The following is a 9,085-nucleotide window of genomic DNA, read 5'->3' on the forward strand; positions in this document are numbered from 1 at the left end:
TTGGATGCTATACAAAGTCAGAGTTGCATAATTTGCTGACAAATGTATTTTAGGACATAAACATGTCACCCATCGGAAGGGACTTTTATGTCATTATCTGTACCATAATGAACAAAAATAAAACACAACAACACGACATCAACCATTCACAAATGTTGAGCCTTCGATGAAGCTGCAAACTTTACGGTTGCCTTGCTCACTGTTTACTATGCCACCTGTTTATCCCCTGTCCTAGCTTTTTATTTACCTTCTGTCTTTCCTTCTGTGGTCTTCTCTCCTCTCAGTGCTGGGAGGTGTGGAGTCACGCGGTGTGCTGAGGAAGATCAGTGACATGCTGGAGGTGATCCTGAAGAGGATGGACACGCTGTCCAAACTCGACAACAGCTCCACGTCGGATGCGAGGCGCCTGGATGAGCTCAGCTCTGCTATCAACAGGTATGAAAGTTGCCTCACGCCACAGGCTTTTGGTGAAATAGCACTCCGATTTATTAAACATATGGTAATGGTTATTAAATGAACAAAACATATTTGTTTTATTTTGAAAATGTACAGTTTCGGCTCTGATTTCCTACAACATCTCAGCAAAATTTAAGAGTAGCAAGTATCTTTTTTAATTATTGTTATTATCAGAGCTCCTCTGTTTATAACACTTGGAAGCAAATAAAAATAACATTCTACCTCTAATGGACATAAAGCACAAGCCAAGATGAGAAAACGATGACAATGCAACTCAGAAAGTGACCAAAGATATTTACCCTGAAACTGTGGGGGTATTTCTTTAACTCCAGTGAGTATTTCATGTTATTGGATAGTTTTAATCGAATACTGCGACAACAGACCAAAAGGAGGCTCATTATTTCTCTCTCTGCTTGCTGCTGGTGCTGCTTGTTTTCTATATACAGTCGATAGTCATACAATTAGTAAAAAAAGCAAAGGGGGAAATATGCAGGATAGGTCAAAAGGTCAGAAATCAAGGTTACTAGTAATCAACAGAAAGCAGGATAGAGCGCCTCCTCTAACATGGCTGCCCTAGGCTCATCATTCTTCATAGACCATGATTTTGAATTACACCACAACATGCTATTGATTTCTGCTCCAAGGATTTCACCTCAGATGTTTTTGAAAAAAAAGAAGAAAAAAAATGCTTTTCATTTTTATACTGATTCAGCCATGGAAAATGGATGGCATATTCCTTTACCCATTATCTATGTTTAGTATGCTAGGTAATGGATTGTTTAAACCCAAATATCCTACACATGTATATAAATGTAAATAAAACAGACTCAATAAATTTCAGTCACGTTCCTGTTTGATGTTTATAGATCAGTCTGGGTCTAAATATCAGATGGTTGAACTAGTTTGTTGCATTCCAGAGTGGTGCTATTTTTTACTTGGTAAGCACTGCTGCGGACACAGATAGTCATTTCTTCCCTTATCCACTTCATATTTTACTGTTTTTATCAATTTATTTTCCACGTAGGAAATGGTAGAGCAAAGTTTGGAACTGACAGATGGATCCTACTCTTGACTTTTCAAAACATGATCACATAACAGGGGTTTCTTAAAAGGGGTAACATAACACAATAATAGCATATTTGCGAAATATGCCCAAATAGTAAACTAAAATTAGTTTTTCATAATACATTGTTTTTGCAAATTTTTCTTACCAAAGTCAAAGTAAATTCAATAAATTGCCCATACTTTGTTTTAATCCATTTTATAATTTTAAACATAACATTAACTGGGTTAAATCCCCTCACCTCACCCAGTCTGTTAAATCAACCCAGTTTTACATTGATTTGTATTTGACTTCAGATTGGACTGTTGGACTAGTAATCCAAATTAGCTTGTTTTCTACCATGCACCTTTAATGGTGTTACAGGAAGAGGACAGAGAAGGAGGATTTAATTACCTATAACAGGGGAAACTGGAGACATTTAGTTTTCAGATCATTTTTGAAAACTCGCTGAATGTGCATTCAAATTATTATTAAAAAGATAAACCAGGATTTTTTTTTTTAGTTAGAATTTGGATATGTTGCAGGTGTTGATGAAACAAACTAAACAAACCTGACTGGAATACAACAAAAAACACTAGATCAGGAAGAATGATTAAAACTTTACTCCAAAATAACAATAAAATCCATAAATAATTGGTTTAGAAAAGGACAAAAGGAGAAGTTGGAGGTTGGACACCATAGGTTTTGTTTTGTTAGAAATTGTACCTCTTTTTTTTTTTCGTTTACAAAATTGCCTCATGCATTCCTCTATTTCATTTCGATCACCCTCGTATTTGATTGTGGAAATTGCCCCCATTACGTCCCAATCAGTGCAGACAGGAAAGTCGTGCTGCTCCAGGCTCTTATCTAACTTCCCCTCCTTTCGCTGCATCCACACCCAAACATCCCGTCTTCTCTGTCTAACATTTTCTTTATTCCAAATTTTGTTTCCAGACAGCCTAACTAAACTCAGCAGGTGTGATGTGATGCACACTGACAGCAGCCCCTTTCGCTTCTTCAAACCTCGTTAAATGATCCTCGATAAGCACTCAGGTTCACATCCGCGGAGAGGCGCCAGAGCGGAAAGATGGAACGATTAATATGGTCTGACGTTGGTGTTAACTGCAATCAATGTCTAGTAATGGGCTGTTTAATGCAGAGGAAGCTGCTCGTCTCTTGGGCCATTACAGAGAAGTAAGGATGTAATGGTCTGTTGTCAGAGAGCCGTACCAGCGTGATGCATCCATGTTTTACTGTCCTGAAGGGATTTAGTCTGGATTTAGGGGGAGCGGGGTAGAGAGTTATAGTCGAGCTGTAATTAGCTTCAAAGCAAACTTCAATCAATGATAATTACTTTATGACTTGACCATATCCACTGTGGATGTTGGACATGTTAGAATGTAATACTCGTGGTTTGTTGTCTTTTTTGGTTTAATTCTCCTCTGTAATGGACCACAAGGAAAATCTGATTCAGACACAACACAGGAACTGGCAATTCCAATCATATGATTGATCTGATCATGATAACTTAATTGGTTACTTGAATTCTTGAGGAAATGTGTGAAGCAGGGCTGCACTTACGAGAACGTGGGCCCTGAGCTGGAGGCATTTTTTCCACTGAGGAAAAAATACTTTACTAATGCAAATTACTGCACATCAAGAGGCAGTTCGGTTCATTTTAGGCTTATTATGTGTTCGACCCATTAACCTTTCGCTAAAATGTATTAAAAACAGTTTAATAATTATATTTGTTTTAAGCAGTGAATGCAATCTCACACACGTGGCAACACTACTGCTCCTAATATTAAAAACAGTATTGACTGCTCATCACAAAAACTCTGAAAATAAGAAAAAAAACTTGAAATGAATGAGTTATTTTAGTTTTTGTCTAAATGGATGAAATGTCAATATTAAATTTTGTGTTGCTTGATTTTCTTTACCTCACTTGTGTGACTTTTATTTTGGAGGGATTCTTGTTCCAGTTTTAAGCGTCCTGATATAAAATTTTGAGCAGGTAATATTCTGATATTCGCAGTGTGAGAATGACATGGACGGTAGGATTTGCTCGACATCCCTTGAGACGAGCAGCTATGTTATCAAAGCAGAAAGCTTCCAAGTCTGTTCATTCATTCTGTCATTTACTTCCACTCTGACATCCAGTCTGTTGGGGTTTTTTTAACAGAGTTGGTCAAAACGTGCAATCGTTATATCTTTTTTACTCTCCCAACCATGACTGTCTTTCCTGTCTCTCCCATCACCCACTTCTTGTACTTCATTTCCAAACACACATACAGAATACAGTACAGCAGAGTGTGCGAGTGCACGGGGTAATACTGACGAGGTAAAAAGTATGATCTTTTTTTTTTATTCCAGTGGGGAATGGTGCAAATGGGGAAAATGGAGATTTATGGAAATATCTCAAATTCCACGCCAGTCAGGAGTGCATTTACAGAAAGACACACTTTTGCACACATGCGGGGTGGGAGTCTCGGCTCTGTGTGAGCTTCATTGCTGCTGACACACTCCCATGTAGCGGCGAATGGAACTTGATGTCTGAAGCCCCAGCCTGCGATTCGCCCACGGGGCAGCCACTCGTTAGAGCAGAAAACTGAGAGGAATAACAAGCCAGGGAGGGGGGCAGCAATGAGCCTGGGAAAATAAGCAAGGGAGATGAAAGCGATGATAAGGATGCAGAGTTGATTCACCGTTTACTGTGCTACGAAAAAGGTTGGTAAGTCCCCCTTTAGGTGTACGCTCTCCAAAGATCAGTCTCTGTCCTTGAGCTTACCTATTCCTTCCCCTTAAGCACACAAGAAGGCTCAGTCAGTAACGGCATTTATCCCAGAGGGCTTCTTTCCACGGCACCGTGCTCTTTCTCATAAATTTACTGCAGGTACTCGGGTAAGAAACGACTTGTTTTCTTTTTGACAGTACATACAAGCTCTGTGGATTTAATCTTTTAGGTTTACAAACGACATCTTAACTTCTGAACATTTTAAGGACCGCTGAACAATTCACCCACTGGAGAAAAAAGAAGAAGAATGGGACCATTTCAAAAGAAAAAAAAGATGACCAACCTAAACTGGAAGGTATGGCAAGAAGAGCATTTCTAAAATGTTCGTCTTGCTATACAGTGGCATTATTAACTGACCTGGCACAGAAATCAGTACAATTAACAATGACACTGAAAAGTAATTATTTTCTGTTCTCTGCAAACCTATTTAGTTTGCTTCTGTACTTAACTAAATTCAGAATAAAGTTGCTGTTGTCAGACACTTTATCAACTTTTGTCGTAAAACAAAAGTTGAAGAAGTGGCTGGGGAGAGGGAAGTCTGGGCCTCCCTTCTGAAGCTGCTGCCCCCGCGACCCGACCCCGGATAAGCGGAAGAAAATGGATGGATGGATGGATGGATGTCGTAAAACAAATTCAATCTGAAATGGGTAATGAAACATGGCTCAAAGAGAATATGCTTTAATCACAGTCACTTTTGAAGTCCTATAAAGTGCATGTACTTTAAAAGATTTTACTAAATCCCAAGGCATGCTGACTAAGCTTTTAATTTTGTCAATAAATTAAAAATTTTGTGCTGTTTTTTTAGTGTCGGACACTTCGGGAGCTGGAAGCAGCTGGATCGCAACAAAACGATGGTTTCCCTGCGAACCAGCTCAGTGTAAACGAGGCCTGAAATGTCACAGAGTTGAAACCTTACTTTGGTTTTCCAGGCCGACTGAAGAACTACTGTGGTTCACATTGCTGAACTATATTGCCGGTACCAGTAGAAATGTTTCAAAAAGCAGTGTGCACCCCTGCTAGTTGTGGGCAAGCAAGCTGCTAGCTGGTTTTACATAGAGCAGAAATAGTGAGCTTAATGAATGACTTTTTCTTTGCTGTCATTCTTTGCCTTTGGGATAAGGCACTTTTTGCCCAGAGGATTTTGTTTGATAATTTTCTTCCCTAAGCAAAATCTGACAAAAACAAAAAGAAACACACAAGGAAGTATTAACACTTTGTTTTGTTGTATTTTTACTGTGAAGTTAACATTGATTTTCTCAAGCTGTTACGCTTCCACTAAACACCCATCATCTTCCTTCCTCATCTACATGCATTCTGCCATTTTTGTCTTTTCTTGGCTCTTCCATGTTAGTCCCATTGGCAAAAGAACTAACTGTCTACATTCATCAAAAGGAAGGGAGCTTTACAGCATAAGGCATGCAACAGTGGGCCATCAAATATGCATAATCTTGTATTTCTTTGATCCCAATCGTTCTCTAATGTTTCAGTCAAGCCGTTTTGTTGGCTTCCACACGACGGCACACAGGATCCATTTATTTTATCATTCCTCCAAAAACAAAATTCCCCCTGGTTTTTGTTGCTGCTGTTGGTTGATCTAGTTCCCTTTATTTTCTGCCAGTTTATATTCCTGTTCACAATCCAAGTATGTTTCTGGCTTCTGTTTTTGCCCTATTTAGGTCCCATTGTGAAATCTCCATTTTTCAGTCTTTTAATCTGTTTCGCTTCCTTTATGTCTCCCTTTATAACCGACTCCGTTATGGAGTCAGATGAGTTTACACTGCAGCAGACCGCAGACATGAGATTAGAGGGTGACACTCCAGAGAGTCCATTTGGCACAAAGTCCTGTCAAAGAAAGTTCAAAAGTGGCGTTGGGTGATCAGCTCAACGTGCAAAGGTTTTGTCCTTTGAGAAAAATACACAATTGATTTTGCAGTGATCTCCGACTTGATATTTTTTGAAATGTTTAGGAATAGCATAAATGTTTCACTTAAACTAATTTCACTCCTGAAAGTGCCCAAGCTATACATTTGACACAGAGAAGAACATTTATACTTCTGTTGCTAAACTAAAATGCTGTTGGACAAAACAAAAAACGAGTAAGGTTAAAGAAATCCACTTACTGACACCAAGTGTTGTGGTTTTTATTTTGGCTTTTGCCCCATTTACTATTTAAATGTGCTGGGATGCTATTTTATATTTGATAGCCAGTCACTGCTGTGCCTGTGTGCTCTCCATTCATGCACATCCTGGTGAAGAGAAGAGGGACTTTTCCGAAAACCCAAAATGGAAGACTTGTAGTTCCTGAGAAAAATAAACTTGGGCAGCATGGACATTGGATAACACAGTAGGAAAAAGAATGGCAGACCGGATATCAGTGGGATTGTGATTCAAGGAGATTATGGGGATAAAGTTGTTGTTAGTGCTCCCAAATTGCCCAAAGATGTTCTTGCTAATTAATAACATTTATTACGTTCACCTGAAGATTTATGCTGCTGGACCTAATCAGTTATGAACCTATGTTTAAAGGAAAGACCGATCAATATGAAAGCATTTCACGTGCCAAAACTTTCTCATTAACAAAAAAAAGAAAAAATCTTTAATATATTTTTTCCTGAAAACTGTTGGCTCTTCTTCAGGTTGTAAAATAACTTGAGTTTGTTGTGGAAATGCTACTTTGGGCCATTACAGACAAATTTTAGACGTTTGCGACTGGTGTTCATGTACAGTAACCATAATCATAACCATTACGTGTTTAAACAAAACCTAAACTTAATCTAAACTGAAATGAAACTCTTAAGCCCAATCCCTGTGGACACACCGGTCTTAAGTGAATGGGAGTTCTCCCATCCTAAAAGGGAAAAAGAAACTGTTATACAAGTCAATTTCTTTTTCACGCTCCAAGAGTGTAGAGTCTACATCTGCCAAAACTAACACAACCAAATCGACTGGAATGAAGTAGAGACAGAGAGAGAGGAAACAAACTAATAGGAAAAAAATAGAAAGCAAACATTTAGAGACATGAACACATGAACAACTATCTTCTCCCTGTTTCTGTGTTTTCATGTGTGTTGCAGGTTTCAACCAGCTGGCCTGGTGGAGAGGATCCAAGCTATAGCTCAAAATGTTTCCAACATGGCCATGAGAGTGGAGCAGATGCTGCAAAGTAGCATGATGCAAGGCAGAGGTACAGTATAACTCTGATATTGCTTTGCAATCATTTTGTCTGGGCAGTACAAATTGATATCGTCGAAATCAGATCAGCTTTAAAGCTTTTGGAAAGCCACAGCAAGTTTGTACATTTTATGTAATAGAAAACTTGACACTGTAACATTTGAGAGAAAGAAATCTGGTTTTATATCTCGCTCTGGAACAAACTCCCACTCACTTTTAATGGTGTGTACCAACACCGAGTTTCAAAGGTCTACACACTCTCCTCTCAGTGCTTACAGCCTTGCCTGTTGGGGATGACTCAGCAGATTTTGACATTTGTTTTGCAAAGCTTTAACAATGGTTTAAAATGATTACTTGCACTGATGCCACAATTATTTTTTCAGTGACAAAAGTTGTATAATTTCCTTTAATTCATATAGCAGCAGGCTTTCCAGTGACCAATTATTGACAAATATATTTAGTTATGGTATGGGAGGTGAAGTTGGTTGGTGCTTTTGTGCAGTAAAAAAAGTGCTGTGTATGTCAAACTTAACCGAATCAAATGTCCCTTTGCCCGTCTGTATTTGTTTAGGTTTGATGTTTTTGTCTTCCAAAAAGAAGGCAGAATATTTCTTTCCAAACATCATTTTTCAATCCAATTTGTGGACATTTTGTTATTCTAAATAACAAAATGTTATTTAGTCCACCTCTGGTGATAGAGGTGGACAGGAGCAAGACTGGGTGCAGACTTTTCAATTCAGTAATAATTGAGTTGTTTTTTTTTTATTTTGCATCAAATACACAACAAACATAGTTTTAATACATTTTACAAAAACAGCATTAAGTTTATCGACATAAACATAATAATTTCAATCCAATCACACAGAAAGGCTCAAAGGCAGTTACATATTTTCCATTTTTAATTGTAAATGTGAAGTAAAACTGTGACGTTTCAGGTGTCTGAATGTCCTTAGTGACCCAAAATGAACCTGAGTTTCTATAGTCTCATATTTGTCTCCACTTTTTGATTGATGCTTGTCATTACAAACAGCACCTCTTAGATATTATAAAGACCAGTCAAAGATTTAGAAGACAAATGTGTATGCAGCCAACAGAACAATCAATAGAGCAGCGCCTCAGAGGGGCACACAAGTAGCTAAAAACTGCAATGTGGAAACGATTAAGAAAAACAAGCAGAAAAAAATCCATACTACATATCAACACTACTGCTTATCTGGAGAAACAGTATGCTTTCTCTATAATCTTCCCCAAAGAAAGCATAAAGTGCCACAGCTCACAGTTGTCCTTCGCTGTGCTTAACTTGAAGTCCAGCTGGATTTGTGCACAGCTGTCAGCTTTAGTTAAAGCAGAACTAAACTGTCACTGTTACTCACAGCAGACGAGAGAGACTTGCAACAAGTCACAGGTGTTATTTATTGGTTTCTCCACTGACAAGGATCACTTCTGATATCTGTCAAGAAGCACTCTTTCCAACCGTTCATGCCTGTATACTGATCCTAAATAAGCACGGTGGAGCATTCTGTTGTAAAATCCGGCTTCTATTTAAAGCGGAACTCACAAACACACACAAGGGGGTTACTTCTCAGGCATCAGGTAAAATATGTTACACCAGTTAAATTGTC

The 9,085-nt window shown here is 38.5% G+C and overlaps 1 protein-coding gene across 2 annotated transcripts in view; it reads left to right on the forward strand.

Annotated features, from left to right (window-relative positions):
• The window catches only part of LOC103467751 (alpha-1,6-mannosylglycoprotein 6-beta-N-acetylglucosaminyltransferase B-like), a 123,894-nt gene that overhangs the window by 39,234 nt on the left and 75,575 nt on the right, over positions 1-9,085 (forward strand). For both annotated transcript variants that reach the window (XM_008414418.2, XM_008414426.2), the window contains exons 3-4: positions 285-435; positions 7,367-7,476. In XM_008414418.2, the coding sequence (XP_008412640.1) occupies positions 285-435; positions 7,367-7,476 (261 nt within the window). The remainder of the gene's footprint in view (positions 1-284; positions 436-7,366; positions 7,477-9,085) is intronic.

This window comes from Poecilia reticulata, linkage group LG1, assembly GCF_000633615.1.
Source record: "Poecilia reticulata strain Guanapo linkage group LG1, Guppy_female_1.0+MT, whole genome shotgun sequence".
Classification (NCBI taxonomy): Eukaryota; Metazoa; Chordata; class Actinopteri; order Cyprinodontiformes; family Poeciliidae; genus Poecilia; species Poecilia reticulata.